This window comes from Bos javanicus, chromosome 12 (genome assembly GCF_032452875.1).
Source record: "Bos javanicus breed banteng chromosome 12, ARS-OSU_banteng_1.0, whole genome shotgun sequence".
Taxonomy (NCBI): domain Eukaryota; kingdom Metazoa; phylum Chordata; class Mammalia; order Artiodactyla; family Bovidae; genus Bos; species Bos javanicus.
The window spans coordinates 32,958,422-32,976,803 of record NC_083879.1 but is presented as its reverse complement, the minus strand read 5'-3'; the positions used below and the strand labels follow the sequence as shown (position 1 = coordinate 32,976,803).

At 44.4% G+C, this 18,382-nt stretch overlaps 1 protein-coding gene across 4 annotated transcripts in view; it reads left to right on the top strand.

The window, feature by feature from the left end:
• WASF3 (WASP family member 3) overlaps positions 1–18,382 on the top strand; it is an 80,507-nt gene that overhangs the window by 40,156 nt on the left and 21,969 nt on the right. For all 4 annotated transcript variants that reach the window (XM_061434915.1, XM_061434914.1, XM_061434918.1 and 1 more), the window contains 2 exons: positions 111–203; positions 8,582–8,724. In XM_061434915.1, coding sequence (XP_061290899.1) covers positions 8,592–8,724 — 133 coding nt within the window. In that variant the 5' untranslated portion in view covers positions 111–203; positions 8,582–8,591. The remainder of the gene's footprint in view (positions 1–110; positions 204–8,581; positions 8,725–18,382) is intronic.

The window sequence follows — 18,382 nt, the reverse complement described above, 5'->3', positions numbered from 1 at the left end:
TAGAGCTCCCTTGATGAAATAATCAAAATGTGAAATTTGAATTTTAAACTTTCTTGAAGACTCGAATGCATTTTGCTTGCCGGTATTTAATTTTATTTTTTCCTTTTTAGCTTTAATTTTGATTGCTGTTACTACTGATACCTGAGCCAGTGGTGATGCTACCTAGGGGACATTTCTGCAACCCATAAGTCAACAGCTACACGGTAAGAGTGTGTGCATTTCATCATTAAAGCCATTTAATTTCTATAACGTTGTAGTTCAAAATGTTAATTTGAAATAGAATAGGATAAAGTATGTTAATGTTTCTAAATATTAAATATTAATATAGTTTAATGTATAAATATTAACAGCCAGGCAATATATCAAGCTTTTGTTCCTAGTCAACAGTAAGAATTTGAAAGAGGAAAACTGAAATTTGATATATTCATTTCCTGTTAATTTTTATGTGAACCATAAATGTGGCTATGCAGTTGCTGACTCATTAAACTGAGTCTCATTTTCTCCCCTGTATATTTTGCGCATTTATTTCAGAATTGTCCTAGTCAGTGAAACAAAGCAAGAAAAATAAATATAAGGTATATGGATAGGGAAAGAGTCAAAATCAAATTCAGGGTTCCCCTCGCCAGGAGCCTCAGAAATGTGGGTTCGCCTGCTAGCCTCTGATACAGCAGGGAGGGTAGGGGCTGGGAGTCGCTGTTGAATACCAGCCCGTACTATCTACTACATTTTGGTTTCTGTGGTTGTGATCTAAAACTCACAAAAGCAAGGCAACACATTTATATCACTTGTGGGTTTAAACTACTATTTTCTTTTAAGTTTAAAGTTAAAAGTCAGCATCATCTATTGGGAGGTCTTATTTCGGCATTTTTCTTCTTTCTGTTAATGTAACTGGAAAGCTGCGTATAGTACTTAAAAGTTACGCATTGGTTTCAATTTCATTAAATAGCCTTTGCTTTTTAAAGAAAAAGGCTATCTGAAACAATGTTTAGATGTCCTCTCAAATTCTATGAGACTATAACAGTGCTATTTGTTAACTCTGTTATAACTGTCACTTAGCTTTGGTGGAGTTAACAGTTGTTTTGTATGCTTGCTGTCCTGTTAGAATATACCGACATGTTTTGTGTAATAAAATAGGATACACTGGAGGAGGGCACAGCAACCCACTCCAGTACTCTTGCCTGGAGAATCCCATGGACAGAGGAGCCTGGCAGGCTACAATCCATGGGGTTGCAAAGAGTGGGACACAACTGAAGCAATTTAGCACACACACACCATCTTGATAAGCTGCTGAAAACATTGGAAAACCTTCCTCAGAGCACCTCAGAGACCATGGACCCTCACTTGGTGATGCTGACAGAGGAGGTTAGTTGCAGAAACATACTAAGACTTTGGCACCTGCCACAGCTGGTTTGGAGTTGAAGTTCTTGCACTTACTAGTCATGTCACTCTGGATAAGTTACTTTTTTGAGCCCTGAGTTCTTAATCTGTTAAGTTTATCTTTATCTGCCAGCCTATAAAGTTGTAGTGGGTGTCAATGACATATAAAATGCTTATATATGTATTGATAACATGTTCCCATTTATCATGTGTAACCAGTTTACCATCATCAGCTTTATGATTTTGTTTCTTTGGTTGATTTTTTGTAAAATGACCTGTCCGAACGCGGGTTGGAAAAGAAGTTCCAGGCACAGATCATTTCAGAAAGGAGTGAGTTTATTGAGAACAAAGAGCAGAGATCATGTGGGCACCACGAGTGCAGTGGGCTGACCTCCTGACCGACCAGGGAAAATCAGTGCTTTTTGGGTGTTAATGGAATGCTTTTGAACTGTGGTGTTGGAGAACTCTTAAGAGTCCCTTGGACTGCAAGGAGATCCAACCAGTCCATCCTAAAGGATAAGGACTGATGTTGAAGCTGAAACTCCAATACTTTAGCCACCTGATGCAAAAAAATGACTCATTGGAAAAAGACCCTGATGCTGGGAAAGATTGAAGGCGGGAGGAGAAGGGGATGACAGAGCATGAGATGGTTGGGTGGCATCACCGATGCAATGGACATGAGTTTGAGTAGGCTCTGGGAGTTGGTGGTGGACAGAGAAGTCTGGCGTGCTACATTCCATGGGATTGCAAAGAGTCGGACACGATTGAGCGACTGAACTGAGCCAATTTGTATAGCTTAAAGACAAAGAAAATTCCTGCTGAAAGGGTGGCATTAGGTGATTGGTTAGGGTGCTATAGGGAGAGTACTGGGATGGGCATTTTTGCCTAATTTGGAGTCAGGAAAACTGTCTGGTAAGGATCAGGGGGGCTATTTGGCAACAGTTACAAGGGGCCCAGTCAGTTCTGGAGATGACCTTAGTACTGGCCTCAGCTTCTGTGGCCTTGGGGCAGGACTCTGCATCACCTGGAAACCCGAATGATCCTTTTGGAGATGATCATAATCCACCTTTCATACTGTGTTGGAACCAACAAGATGCCAGGTGTGCTATTTGAGACCGAGTGTTGCAAATTTTAGATATTTCACTAGTACATCTCTTCCTGCTTTCATAGTGCAAACAACTGAGTGTAGTTAACTAAAATAGCCATTCAGTTTATCTTAACTTTCTTTCACGAGCACAGCTTCTAGTTGCCAAAAATACTGCCATCAGGATGCTTTTGGTTTCTAAAAATACAGAGACTCTACAGATTCGTAGCACGTGTGCTGGGGAACAGTTGATAGGTTCTACAGATTTACTGCTATTTTGACCTTATTTTATGTCATTCATATGAATCACCAACATTTGGCTATTTTTGACCAACAAAAATGGTAATTTTATATGGTACAAGTTGATATTTCAGGCTATGCCGATAGTGTTTTCTTTACACGATTGGCAAATGATCTGCTTTTGTATCTTATAGTTCATTTCCTCCAGGACCTTAAATTTATTTTTAATGCATTTTGGACTTTTGTTAATTTCTTTGGCGAATGTCATTCTCAGATGGTTGCTGTAAAGGAGTAGGGTGGAGAAAAAGGAGAGCTGCATCTTTCTTAACAAGAAGAGGAGATGCTGACTTATCTCCAGGAAGACTCTCAATTTATGGTCAAGTGAGTGAACAGAAACAAAAACTAGAGCCTTTTGAGAATTAAACCTTGAGGTCATAGGTCATATAGTAGAGTCTGAGTCCCTGGGAATTCTTGGAGATTCATGTTTTTCAGAAAGCCCTGTCTCCCTCACACGTCTTAAAGCCACTCTCGATGGTTTCAGCTTCTTCATGTGTTCCTAGGAAAATAATGCAGTGGCCACTCAGCTTAATCTTGTGTTTGTCAAGTGTCTGTAGGTCACATGTTTATTGTACTTCAAATCAGAAATTTACTATTTTAGTTTTATTTAAAAGAGCATTCACGTAACAGACGCTTACTGTGGATCCTAATGAATACTGCAGTAATAATACGGCAGAAGGCAGCTCGTGAGCCTGGCCTGCTCATCACAGTCACAGCCCGGTCGTGGTGCTGATAAACCGTCCCCCCATTCCTGTCCAATTAAATAGGAGAGGGAGGGATGGGGCTAGTTCTTTAGTGTGTCAAGTAAGCCTCGATTCCTTCACAGGAGTAGTGTCTGGGGGTTTGGGGTCCACTTTTCGGCATTCCTGGCCTTGCTGGTGTGCAGTCTCATCACAGCCCTTGCAGGTGAGCAGCAGGGGTTGTTGCTTCCGTGTTGTAGGTGAGGACTGGGGTTTAGTGGAAGAACTCGGATTCGGCTCAGTGGTCCGGCTTGTCCGGCTGCAGTGCGGGAGGGAGGCGGGGCCCGGCAGAGCAGCTGCCTCTGCTCGGTGCTCACCCTCTTTGCAGTACTGACTTGGGGCCCGGTGAGAGGGGAACGCATCCCCTGAGGAGGAGGGAGCTCTGCAGGAGGAAACTTTTCCTCGGAACCGAGCTAGCGTTTCTGTCTGCCGGATTCACCGAGCCATTAACCGTGGCCGTTTGTGTTACGTTTCTGGAGCCATGCCCAATGAGTTGCTAAATTTATCTTTTTTCTGTGTGTGTGGTTTTTTTTGGTCTGTTGTAGTCTTTTGTCTCTTGTCTGTGGCTGACAGTAATTCTTTCTACCTGACCATCATGTCAGAATCTAAATAGGGAATACATTTCCAGGCATCTCCCAATTTGTATTCTGCTCTGCATCTCTCATCCACCCCCATGGATCCAGTTTTAAGCAGTTTTATTGGGCGTAACTGACCAACAGTAAGGGATGCGTGTTTGAGATGTCCCGTCTGACGAACTCTGACCCGTACACATGGCCACGAAACCACCAGCACAGACCAGACGTGAGCTCGCACACCGTCACCACGGACGGCTCCTCTGGCCTCGGTCAACCCTCCCCAGGCAGCCTCCGATCTTCCCTCCGTCTCTTTAGATGGGTTTGTTTTCCAGAATGTGACTGTACAGGGAAGCACTCTCGTGTGTGTCTGCGCTTCCTCGTCTGACACCAGACATGTGGGCTTTCCAATGGCAGGCAGTTTCCAATGGAGGTGACACCAGCCTCCGGGCATGCAGTTGACCTCAGTTCCGACACGTGTCTGGTGGAGGGCAGTCACCCCACAGGTGAAGGGTCCACCCTCCACGACCCCCTGCCCGCGCCCCACCAGCTTCCTTTGTCACCTGTGCTCTGGCCGACTAGCTGTAACTTTAAGGTTCCCACAGCCCCATCTGAGCTTCATGGTGCCCAGAGCCCAGGAAGCCAGTTTTCCCACCAGACTCACGGCAGGGTTGTTAGGAGGACCTTCAAGGATATGATGAGCAGTTTGATGATGAGAACAAAGGGCGAAGTCTTGCGGGTCCTGAGCCCCTGGAGCTTCTGTCCCTGTGAGCGTGGGGCACACCACCCTCCTGGCATGTAAATGCATCTGGTGCATGAAGCTGGGAGCCCTTGAACCCCATCCTTTTGGGAGTATGGAGGCTTCATGACAAACACGGTGCATTAGGACATCAGCCATGGGTGATGGAATTCAGCCTCCAGCCCCTGTCCTCTCTTTGGGGATTCGGGGGTGGGACTGAAGCTTCCAGCCTCCTACTCACTGGGTTGGTTCCCCTGGTAACCAGCCCCCCATCCTTAGGGAGGGTCCGGAGTCACTTCACTAACATCCACAGGTGTAGTTCAGCAGGGTTGGCTTGTTTGTGGCAAAAGACACCTTTATAGTTCTCGTCACTTAGGAATTCTGAGAGTTTTTGGAGCTCTGTGCCATCGATGGAGACGAAGACCAAATATATATATTTGTTACTGTAAATCACAGTATCATAGTTACATAGATGGAGTCCTTCTGGCTGTGCTGTTTTTGGTCTGACTTTGCTTCAGCATGATCATCCCAGACTCGTTCACGTTGTTTCCCGGATCAGTGATTCATTCCTTGCTGTTGCTGAGAAGTGCTGTTTGTTTATCTGCTCGCCTGTTGATGAATTTGGGCTTGTTTCTATTCTGGGGTTGTTTTTGGCTTTTACAGATGAAGGTGTATGATCGTTCGTGTACAGGTCTTTTTTTGGGCGTGTGCTTTTACTTTTGCATGAGTTCCCAGGCATGGAGTAGATCCTAGGGTCATCCTAAGACGTGTGTGTTTAATCTTTTAAGAACCTGCCAGACTGCCATAGTGACTGGGTCGTTTTCCATTCCCTTCAGCAGAGAACTGTGCTCTGCCTACATCCTTACCAAACCTTCGGTGTGGCCAGTGGTTTTGCCTTCGTCCATTCTAACAGGTGTGCCCGCCACCTCCTAGTGGTTCCAGCTTGCGTCTCCTTCGTGATTAATGACTAATGGCTCTGGGGCTTCTTCTTACAGCAGACAAGCAATGAGACAGGAGCCAGTGGTGAACGCGTAGGGGCAGAGATGTCATCCTTGACCTCCGTTCTCTGCCTTTTCAGTTAGAACTGGGTGTTAGCATCCACCTGAAGGGTCCACGTGTCAAGGAAAGGTGAACAACCATTTCATATGTATCACTGTGTTAGTCCATAGACAGAACTCTGCTTTCCCCACCCAGAGATACTTATTATTTAGTTGTAGAGGGTTTTGAGGAAAGACTGGATGATTTTTTATAAATAATGTGATGCTGCTTCTAAGTCTTGGAAGGCAGCTCTGCTCACCACTATACCTCTGATCTGCTTCTAAGCCGTGGCTGTGAACTGCACTCCTCCACCCCCCTGATGTTTACTGAGTGGCCTCCGTGTGCCACGCATGGGGTTGGCGATGCAGTGTAACCCTGCCCCTACCCCTTCTTCCCCAACCAGTGAAGTCTTTCCAGTGTTTTCACTTCCCAGGAAATGAGAAATACCTTAAACTAGCGCTTGTCACCCTGGATTGTAACTTCATTTATATGCCTGTCTCTCTCACTGAACCTTTTAATTCCTTGAGGAAAGGGATTTTTGTCTTATTTTTTGATGTTTATTCTCTGCATTTCCACTGGCTGAAGTATAATCAAAACGCAGATGTTTGGCATGCAGGCGAATCCAATGTGGATATTTCTGGAGGCCAGCTAAGTGTATCTCACTGGGAGGAAGGAAAGCCTATGAGAGCTTGGGACCCTGCAAGAACAGTAGCTCTGTCAATCAGAAGAGGAACCTGAGGCCCATCTCGGTTAAGACTATGTGGTATTAGTGGCAGGACCCTGGTGCCTTTCTGTCTCTCATCCTGCAGAAGTGGACAGACCATGTTCTAGTAGCAAAGCCTGGACGTTGATCCCAGTGAACCATGACTGATGAACCATCCACGGTCCTTCCCCTGCTTCGCCCCTCACTTCATCATGACTTTCATCTGAAACTTAACTAGGAAGAGGCCAGGCGGTGTCACTGTAGAAGGTCATGGAACGGGCTGGGCCTTGGGGAAGCCCAGGTTTCCCCTCTGACTGCGGACATGTGACCTCCTGGGGACATCAGCTGGCAAGTGGAGTGCTGTAAAACCGGGGACCAGCCACAACCTTGCCCTTCACAGTGGACAGTATGGCAGAGTCAGAGCACGGGCTCTGTGTGGCCACTTCTGCTGGGATCATGTTTATTCTGAGCACAGAATTCCTACATACCTGTCAACGTGATCACAGATCCAAACACGGGAAGTCAGCACCGCGATCTCCCAGAAAAAGTGGAGTATCACCGAAAGATAATGAGGTCATTTCACTGAGAATATACAGTGGGGACTTCCCTGATGGTCCAGGGGGTAAGAATCTCTTGCCAGTGCAGGGGACGCAGGTCCAATCCCTGGTTGAGGAACTAAGACCCCACATGCCGCAGAGCCACTGAGCCCAGGCACTGCAACTCCTGAGCCTGAGAGCTGCAACTGCTGAAGCCCGTGCACCTGGAGCCCATGCTCTGCAACAAGAAAAGCTGCTGCAATGAGAAGCCCACACACCACAGCTATAGAGGAGCCCCCATTTGCCACAACTAGAGAAAGCCCACGAGCAGCAGTGTAGACCCAGGGCAACCAAAGGTAATAAATTAAAAAAGAAGACACAGGAATCTTAAATGTTGTGTATATGTTCAACAGCAGACCTTCAAAATACATAAACACAAACTGATGGAGCTCAAGAGAGAAATTGACAGATCCACAGTGATCACTGACAACTTCAACACCCCTCTCAGTAATTCATGAAACGAGTGTATTAAAAATCAGCTAAGGATACAGAACATCTCAGCAGCCACGTCAGTCATTGCAGCTGATACACAATCTTTTGAAGCATGTGTGAGGCATTCACCAAGACACACCGTTTTCTGGGCTATAAAACAAAACAGATTTAAAAGAATTAAAATCAGACAAAGCATGCCCTCTGATCACAACAAAATTCAACTGAAAACCACCAGCAGTAAGATATCTGGAAAAACTGACTAATTGTGTTTGTCTCACTCAGTTGGCTGCTCACCCAAAAGACATCTTCCAGATGGTTCACATGGACAGGGATGGTCACAGAAAGAGATGTTCTGAGAACTTCATACTGTTTTAAACATCTGTGGAGTTGCTTCCATAATTTCTCTTTTTTTTTTTTTTAAGAAAAAAGGTATTCCAGTTAATCATGCTATAGGATAACTGAAGAGCTTCATTGTATGGAATTTTATTTTATTTTTTGTATGGAATTTTAAAAAGAGATTAGATGAGTTATTGGAAGATAGGAAAGTTGCCTGAAAGTAGAAAGCATATTGATATGATTCTGAAATTCTTTAATCATTTGACTTGAATTGTAATGAAGAGTACTACTGGAGTTAAATGCCAATGTGCAGGCATCTTCTTGCATAATGAGTAAAATCACAGGAAAAATTTGGGTTTAGATTAATTGTACAGTAAGCAAAATTAGATGGGAAATAATTTTAAGGATTTTATTTTTGTCATGCTTAACTAGAAATTGTGCATACATCATTTTTCTATAAAAGTAGGATGTGCTGTCCGTACATCTTTGAAATCTGTAACGTTTATGTAAGTAGTTCGACATCTGTTGCATGTTTAGCCGGTTAGCTCACACAGAAGCGATAGGATAAGGCGGATTCCTGGGCAAGAGTCGACTTTCCAGGGAGTCGAAGTTCCAGGCGTGTTACACTGGGACTGTGAGCTTCTGAAACCATCTTTTTCATTTTCAGATCGTGAGCCATGCCCTTAGTGAAGAGGAACATCGAGCCCCGGCACCTGTGCCGGGGGGCCCTGCCGGAGGGCATCACCAGCGAGCTCGAGTGTGTGACCAACAGCACCCTGGCTGCCATCATCCGCCAGCTGAGCAGTCTGAGTGAGTCCCTTCGCCTCGGGCTCCCTCCTTTCTGATTACCAGTGATGTATTAATTTTAATGACTTTAGCCAAGTGATTTCGGTTCAGTAGTTCTGGGATTGTCCAAAGAAGAGGCTTTGGAGGAAAGAGCCTTCCTCCCTCCTGAAAATTTCCCAGCATGAAATGAGCTATCTGCCCTCTCTGGTCTGCTGACACTGGCTTGGTGTGATCAAGTTGGAATTGACTGATTTACAGATGATTAGATAAGACCAACGGAGAAGGCAATGGCACCCCACTCCAGTACTCTTGCCTGGAAAATCCCATGGATGGAGGAGCCTAGTAGGCTGTAGTCCATGGGGTCGCTAAGGGTCGGACATGACTGAGTGACTTCACTTTCATTTTTCACTTTCACTCATTGGAGAAGGAAATGGCAACCTACTCCAGTGTCCTTGACTGGAGAATCCCGGGGAGCCTCATGGGCGGCCGTCTCTGGGGTCGCACAGAGTCGGACACAACTGAAGCGACTTAGCAGCAGCAGCAGATAAGACCAAGAAGACAATGGCAACCCACTCCAGTACTCTTGCTGGAGAATCCCATGGACGGAGAAACCCAGTAGGCTGCAGTCCATGGGGTCGCACAGAGTCGGCCACAACTGAAGCAACTTAGCAGTAGCAGCAAATAAGACCAAATGTGTAGTTTAAAGTAGTGTTTATTTTTAAAAGCTTGTTATACATAAGGATAAAATAATTGGTAGTTGTTTTTTTAAAGTGAGTTATTTATTACACTTGCACAGGACTAATCGTTTTTTTTTTAATGTAGTGAATTGAGAACTGTGCTGTGACTGTCATAGAGTGGAGGCTCGATACGTGTTTGTTGATTGAATAAGATTTCAAATGAATCAGAGGATCCAGCCTGAGGATCCAGTGAGACTTGCTGATTTTAACCTTCTAAAGGTTAAAGTGCAGGTACTGATTCCGAATGGAGGTCAGCAGTGAGCTGCTGGTGACACATATGCAGTGCCATGTACGCGTCACATGCATGGGTTACAGACATGTAAGCAAACACAAGCATAAGGAGTGGGCTCCCTTTTTTTCCAATTTTGAACATTAGTATGAGATACATAAGAAGTACTCCATTTCTTACGACTCATATGTGCATGAAAATGCTTTTCCTCCAAAGCTTTTTGAAGTTGCAGTCTTTCTGCCTAACTTTTACATTCACGTCGTGATCTTATTTTCTCACTTCATCCCACTCCTTTTCGGTTTAGATGGTTCACACTGCATTTTGGGTGACAGGTTTTCACAGTTAAATTTTCAGAACCTCTGTTAATAATGAGAAAATCCTCCATGAAATTTCACATCCTGGTCGCCTCAAGCACAGGAGAGTGGTTTAAAAAAAAAAAAAAACAACAACTCAAGTGCTTTTATTTGTTTTGAAGAAGAAACAGAACAGATGAGTATTTTTATTTTTCTTTAAAAGAATTGTACTGTGTTGTTATGGATATATTTTTGATATATGATGCCTATAATCATTGGCTGAGGCCAGAGTAACCTGGAAATTACTTAAAATGTGTTTCAAAATAGATTTCTTCTGGAGTTTGAACTAATTATAATTGATTTTTGGTAGGGGTTGTTGATAAAATTGGAAAAGGCAATGGCACCCCACTCCAGTACTCTTGCCTGGAAAATCCCATGGTCGGAGGAGCCTGGTAGACTGCAGTCCATGGGGTCGCGAAGAGTCAGACACGACTGAGCGACTTCACTTTTACTTTTCACTTTCATGCATTGGAGAAGGAAATGACAACCCACTCCAGTGTTCTTGCCTGGAGAATCCCAGGGACGGCAGAGCCTGGTGGGCTGCCGTCTATGGGGTCGCACAGAGTCGGACACAACTGAAGCGACTTAGCAGCAGTTGATAAAATGTGTAGATTCATGTTACAGGAGGATACCACGTAGATTATTGAAGGGTGAACGTGTTTCTGTGTGCCTTCATGTGTTTCTGTAAGAATGCTTTTCAGTCTCTTGTTTGTATGCCTGAAACGTCTGTGGGCATGGGGTCTAAGTGAGGAAAACCAACATAAACCATTACGGTTTTTAATCATCGTGCCGTGTTCCGTGTACAGTGTTGTGTCAGTCGCGTCTGTGGGGCCTGTTTGTAAGCGGAGCTACCCACACGGTCTTGTCTGTTCCGTGGAGTCCCCTTTGGGCAGACTGAGGGCAGCCCCTCCGAGGGTATCCGAATCTTCACCCTTGGGACCCACGGGTGTGCTGTGTCACTCGGCAGGGAGAGGGTTGAGGCTGCTTGTCAACTCACCTCACAAGAAGCAGGTTACCCTGGGCTGTCCAGGTGGGCCCAGTGAAAACCAGGGTGAAACCAGGGTGTCCTCTAATCTGGAGTCACTAGTTCTCTAGTGCAACGGTCCCCAACCCCTGGGCCGCAGACCACTACCTCCCGTCAGGTCAGTGGTGATGTTAAATTAGAGATAAAGAGCAGAGAAACTGTAGTGTGTCGGATCATCCGGAAACCAGCCCCCTGCCCCTGATCCGTGGAAAAACTGTCTGCCACAAAATCGGTCCCCTGGTGTCAAAAAGGCTAGGAAGCACTGGTCTCGTGGGTCTAGGGGAGAAAGAACAGAGCCAGGGCCAGAAGGCGTCTCTTTGGTCTTTTCGGGTCTGGTGCACCTCTGGTGTCTCTCTGGTTCTCTTCACATCTGTGGGGGGACAGTTCAGTGTCATGAGGGGATAATAGATACCAAATAGTCCCTCAGAATGCAAACAGAACTACCGTGTGACCCAGCGATTCCACTCCTGGATTTATATCCAGAAGAAAATGTAAATACTAACTTGAAAACGTTTTTCAACAACCCCAGTGTTCATAGCAGCACTGTTTACAAGCACTGAGCATGGAAGCAGCCTGACTATCCATTGACGACCGATGGATAGAGACAATGGGCTACAGACGCACACATACACACAGTAGAATATTGCTCTGCCATAAAAAGAATGGAAGTCTGCCATTTGCAGCGATGTGGATGGACCGAGAGAGTATTATACTTGGTGAAATAAGTGTCAGAGAAGGACATACTGTGCATCCCTTATATGTGGAATCTAGAAAATAAATGAATGTATATTGCAAACCAGAAACAGACTCACAGACACAGAAAACAAGCTAGTGGTTACCAGTGGGCAGAGGGAGGGGCAAGATAGAGGCGTGGCATTAAGAGATACAAACTACTGTGTATAAAGCAGATAAGCAACAAGAATCTTCTAATACAGCACAGGGAATTATAGCCATTATCTTGTAACAGCTTTTAATGCAGTATATAGCCTGTAAAAATATTGAATCACTGTGTAATATAACTGAAATGAAAATAATATGTAAATCAACTTTACTTCAGTGAGGGGGGAAAAAAATTAGTGTGTTACTTGGTTTTCCAGCAATGGAGTATTGATTTTTTTTCCTTCAAATAATGGCAGTTTAGTGTAGCAATTAACATTGAATCGAGAGTGCTTTTTCATCATTTTCCTTGATTAATGATCTGAGTGCTCTTGTTCTTATCACCTAGTTGCTCAATTAAAATTAGTGTCTTGCAATCAAATTCCTTCTGACATTATAATGTAATTCTAATAGAATTTGCTTTAAAAAGGAGACAGAGCATTTGTGTCAAATCCATTTCTGTGCCTCCCAAGCCAGTTTCCACTTCTCTCTCTATGTTCTTGCAGTAATAGCTTTCTTTTCCTTTCTTACGAAGGCCTCCAAGATGGCACAAGAAAAGGAATTAGACCTTAGGTACCCCCTGCCCAGAGTTTTTGGTTATATTTGATGGTACTAATAAGATAGTATAGAGAACTTAGCACAGGATAACATGAAAGGAAAAAATTACAAATTTTTTTATTAATCACAGGAAGTCATTGATAATGGTTCATATATATCATTCTAAAAGTGATTTCTCATACATCTGGTTTTGTAGCCTATACTCAGTATATATTCAGCATCTAAGATACATTTTTAATAGCTAGAGATTACTGTATTATATTGATATACCATGAATAACCATTATCTTGCTGTTGGGCATACATATGTTTCTTTGTTTGGGGAGACACTGTCATAATTCTTGTATAAAACTAGTACTGACATCTCAAATCTTTTTTGGCATCTCTCTCTTTTTTTAAAAAGATTTCTTTCATCTTATATGTCATCAAGCTTCCTCCCACAGAGATAAGATCATCCTTACCAATGGTATAAAAATTTTGAGACTCTATCAGTTTTAAACATGAGTCTCTTAAAAAAAAACTATTACAAAACCTATTTTCCATTTAATTTCTACATTGAGTACTTGTATAAATGAGAAGGGAAGTCTGTTTTCTTCTCAGTTTTAAAATTAGTGATTAGTATTTTTATTAATACTCTTTATGTATTATGTCTCATATCAAAGCAGATGCTAAATTGAATGAAAATACTCCCTTGATGGCTTGCAGCATAACACATTTGCTTTATGTAATTGGATCTGAAGTTCAGGGTTGTGTTAATTGATTATACCAAGTGCAGTTCTAGTCAGAAGAGAGATTTTAAGTGTTTTGAAGGCATGCACTGAATAGATTTCTTGGATGTTTTTAGCCAAATGGAATATTTGAGGGGAAAAAGGGAAGATTAAACATAATATATTCAAGAGATAGATCACAAGTTCATCACCAGGCAGGTTCAGGCTAGGTTAAGGGTGCTTTAAGAGAAGAGGTGTTTATGTACTAGACAGAGTTGACTAGAAGAAACAGCATGAATTTTTTAAAATTTACTGCCTCAAACTGAGATACATGTTTGCATTTCTTGTGGATAAAAATAGAAAGCCAGTGAAGGAGGTAAGCATTCCTGTGTACCTGTATATGTAAAGTAAGGCTCTGTTGGCCACAGAATTGGAGGCAAGTAGAAGAATCCCCTCCTCACAAAGACAGGGCTGTTGGAAACTGAAGTGTTTTCCCTAACCCATCACTCACCTAGAGCATCAGAAGTGTTTCCTCAACAGAAGTAATGACACCAGGGTTGTTTCTCACCTCTCCCTGCCCCGGGCCGACTGCAATGTGGCAAGATTTAAATGCAGACTAATTCTTCCTAGCTCACGTGGAGAGCCAGCCATCAAACCTCTCTGCCTTTATCAGCTGTGTTCTTCCCATCTCATGAGTTCATAGGCCTATGGTAATGTATCATAAGTGACTTACAGGTGTCTCTCTGATCATTGTGATCTGCACTGTTATTATCACCTAAAAACACTGAGGGAAGATTGTCAAGGTTTTTAATGTTTTTTTCTAAGATTGTCCAAACCATGACACCACTCTTCTATCAGTCCATGACTGTGATAATCAGCAGTCTCAGCTGTGTTCCTCCTTGACACAGGGCCTTTCATAAGGGTAGGTCTACTATGTCTGCTTCATCCTCTACCAGCCTTTTACACACGTGATCCAGCCAAAAATAGGAGACTCATGGGAAGGGAGAAAAGCGTGACACTCGATTAAGAAAAAGAGAAGTTACAGAAAGAAGCAGGAACCACAGATGACCCCAGCCTGGCATTCCAGATGTGGAACTCCCACCCACCTGCACAAGAAAAGATCTCAGCAGCTTCTCTTAGATCATCAGAGAACTGAGGTCACAGGACAAACCACTGCCCCAGAACTGGGAAAGACAGATTCCAAGGATCACAACTTACCAGGATATGGGAGGTTTGAACGACACTGCCAGCTAGGCTGACTTCATCCATGTTTGTAGAACACAAAACTCCCACCTGCAGAATATACGTTCTTTTAATGCTCCCTCTCTAAGATGGGGCATGCGCTTGGCCATAAAATAATATATTTGAAGAGACTTATACCACCAAGACCATGATGTTAATGAGAAAATAATTCTAATAATCTTTCTAGATAGTTCTCACATATTGGAAAATCAAACGGCAGCTTCTAAATTAATCCTTGGGTCAAAGAAGAACCCAAAAAGGAAATTGCAAACTCTCACTGCACCGGTAACGAACACACAGAATCACCAATGTATTTGTGGGATTTGTGTAAATAGGTGCTCAGAGGGAAGTTTGTATCTTTAAGTGCTTGTGTCAGAAAAGGAGAGGGACATGAAATCAGCAGCCTTCCTCAGGTGGGCGTTCAGGGCTGCTCGGCAGTCACGCTGTAATTCCTGCACTAATTAGTTTCCTGCCTGTTTCACATCTTTTCTCCCCGCAGCCCCCCATCCCAGATTGTGAGCGAATGATTTGCTTATTTCACTGGGAAAATAAAAGCTATTCCGGGAGAACCAGACATCCCCCTTCTGCCATCTCAGCCCTCTGCTTTGCCTCTGCACTGGCACGTCCTGCCCCATCTGCCTACGGTGGTGATTCCAGGACTGGGTTTACCCGCTTCTTGCCTGCTTCACACACCCCTGACACCTGTCTGCATCCTTCCTACCAAATACTCATTTATTGAGAGATCACCCTCTGCCCGTTGCCCCGTTCCTTGCTCCCTTCCTTCCCAACAAGATTTTTTGAGCTTGGACTCAAACTCGTGTGGTACAGATAAATCCCTAATTGGTTCTTTGTCAGTTAAGAATGAATCAGTGGCTCTTACCTCTTCGTGGTCTTTAATTCAGAATTAGTTCGGTTCAGCTATTATCGGACTTGCCATTGGAAGAGTGAGTCAAATTAAGCTCTTCGAACGAGTTACTGTTCGTAGAACTGAGTGCTGTGGTTGCAACGCTTTATTCTCGTTCATCAGAAAATATAGTTCCTCCTATTTTCTTCTCTTTAGTCACTTGTCAGCTTCCAGCAGCTAGTAGAAGATTAAGTTTGCAAGTCTTTAATTTCTGTTTGTTTTTATAAATCGAGAACTTCCAAAGGGAGTAGAGTGTCTGTTGTGTTTTTTCAAATAGGATTAAGCAGGGAAGGTGGAGGGTCCGTGATATTGATCCTTTTTGGCCTGTTTAGCATCTGCAGAGTGTGTTTTGAGAACATTCAAGTCGCTTCAGGAAGAGGCTGTGCTGTCCATGCCTGAGTTGTCAGTGGTACACACTGTTGCTATTAATTAGATTTCTGCAGCGCTGAAGGGAAAGGGGTTTTCTTGGAGTTGCACTGGAATTTTTTTTTTAAACCATGAATGGTCAAGTAGAAAAAAATTAGTTGGTTCCATTTTGATTACATCTGACATTCCAAAAAAACAGCTGCTAGACTTGAATCCAAACCATTTGGAACACGGCGCTTTGTCTCCAGGTCGTGCAGCTGAATGGGCAGGCGTCTTCCCACACGGGCTTCAGAAAACGGTCTGAAAGGCGTTACTGGTGTTTCAAAACCAGTCAGTTTGAAAATGTGATGTCCACAGTGCTTGCCCTGCGGAACCCCAACACACGCGGGCATGTTAAAGATTTTGAGACGCCTGAGGCGTATACATGTTTCATCTTTCTAGTCCAGCATTTCCCAAATGTACCTGAGCTGGGAGCCTTTGTTGGCTGTGTCCTTGTGGATGAGAAAACACTGGTACAGGTTATGTGTTTTTATTCAAGAGATGCTGAGCACTGGCTAGCGCAATCAGTGCAGAGACCACAGGCGTGGCCCACGCCCTTACAGGACTTGTGTAAAAGAGCCAAGAGGAGGGGTGTAGGATGTGTCCTGTGACTAAGATGTCCTCTGGGTATTGAGGACACAGGGAGGGGCCTCTGATCTCACAGACCCCAGTCTGCTTCCCGAAGGATGAGTTTTAAGTGTGTGCATTTTTGTTCGTTTCTTCAAATCTCTTTTTGAGCACCTACAATAAGCCAGACACGCCCTAGACCTTGGCGATTGATGTAGCAATGCATAGAGTCCCCCTGTCCTGGATCATGTGTTCTTGTGGAAGGAGGCAGGCCGGAAACAGGATCACTAAATACAAGTGTATAACTTATGTGGCGGTGAGTGCTCAGAGAACAACATAGCAGGGAGGGGATGGGGCGGGGGGTGTGTGGGGGTTTGTTTACATCTGTGAGTGTGTATACAGAGAGGTGATTGCCATTTAGCTAGAGAACATCTCCCTTGGAAGATGATATTTGGGTCTAGACCTGGGTGACAGAAGTGGTCCAGGCGGGAGGTACAGGAGATGTGAAAGCCTGGGCAGGAGCAGGCGTGTCTGAGCATCCGCAGGGCCGTTTGGTTGGCAGGAACGTGCGAGGGAGATGGCAGCAGGGGATGGGCCCGGAAGTTCACTGAACTGGACCCGGCAGAACCTTCTGAGTCACTGCCCGCCTTCATCTCTTCTTCTGAGTGAGGTGACAGCATGAAGGGGTTTGAACACACAGAGGACTAACAGCATCTATGAGCAAGTGGGGAGGGTTTAGGCAGTGTGTTCTGCTGGAGCCCAGAAAAAGGACAGAGCGAAAGTGCACGGGGTCCCCATGCCTGCTCAGAGCCTTGGGTTTGGTCTTGAGATGACGGGAGCAGTGAAGGGTTGGAATAGCAGCATCCTGATGTGCAGATTTAAGGATGGAAGGTGAATCTGGACCCAGGAAAACAAAGCTGTTGATGTAATTCAGGAGAGAAACAGGAAGGGCCGGAGCTCAGCGGGTGGGGCGCAGGAGAGGTTTGGTGTCTGCCAGTGGAGGGAGGGAGCAGTCACGGTGACTCTGTTCTTTCTGGGGCTTCATCGTGGGTGGACCATGCCTTTGCATGTAGAGGTGTGGGTTTGAGTTAATGGGAACATGAGCTCCTATGAGAACTTGTCCAGGGATTGCGATTCTTACAGGACACCAGCATGGAGATGTCTATTAGGTAATTAGACACACAAGGCTTGCTCGGGAAGTTCATAATAAAGGCAGCAAACAGCCATTACCATTGGACGCCGCATCTAGTTACAGTGTTTAAAAGCATGCATAATTCATCTGAAGACTCTTTTTTTGTTAAATTGGTTTGCCTTTTGGAACCATTTTGTATATCGCGTGAGTGGGGACTGTCGGCAGTATTTCAGGTGACTCCAGAGAGCTGCATCGCAGGTTTTCAGCTTCAGGAGAAACGAGCTACTGCTTAACTGAGATAAGAAGTCAAAGTCCCCACTCCCATTTTTAGTGGTGTTCATTGATTCCTTTCTTAATCTTATTTCCTCAGACAGCATTCCTGTTACTAAGACAGTTACACTGTTAGAATTCATGAAATTATACAGATTTTCAATTCTTAAGAGATGCTTATCCAGTATCTAGGAGTAACCACTGAAGCAGCAGAATATTTCAGTCCATTTTATTAAGTAAGCAGGACATTTCCAAGTGTCTCATGACCTGAGATAATTCATGGGAAGTTGCTGATCTCTAGCCAAGAAAGCTGAGGGAAGTACGTGCTAAGGCAGGGAATCAGAAGATAGGAGACCCACGTTGTCGTTTCATCTGTTCCTCCCACTTTCTCGGCACGGTGTCTGGACGGACCACCTGGTGCTCAGCTTAGTCACCTGGAAGGTGGGAGCAGTGGCTCCGTGTTTGGCTCATGAGTTCTCAGTCATCATACAGGTGGTGCCAGAAGGCTCTGTCCCAGGTGGGGACAGCTGGGGACGCCCAGTGGGCACAGGTGGTTCTTAACTCCCGTGGAGGTGATAGTCTCGGGGTTCACAGCAAAGACTAAGGAGAGTGAGTGTGAGAGCACCGTGTAAACTGTAAAGCGCGGTGAAAGCGTTACAGTTATTCTCGCTCCAGGTGA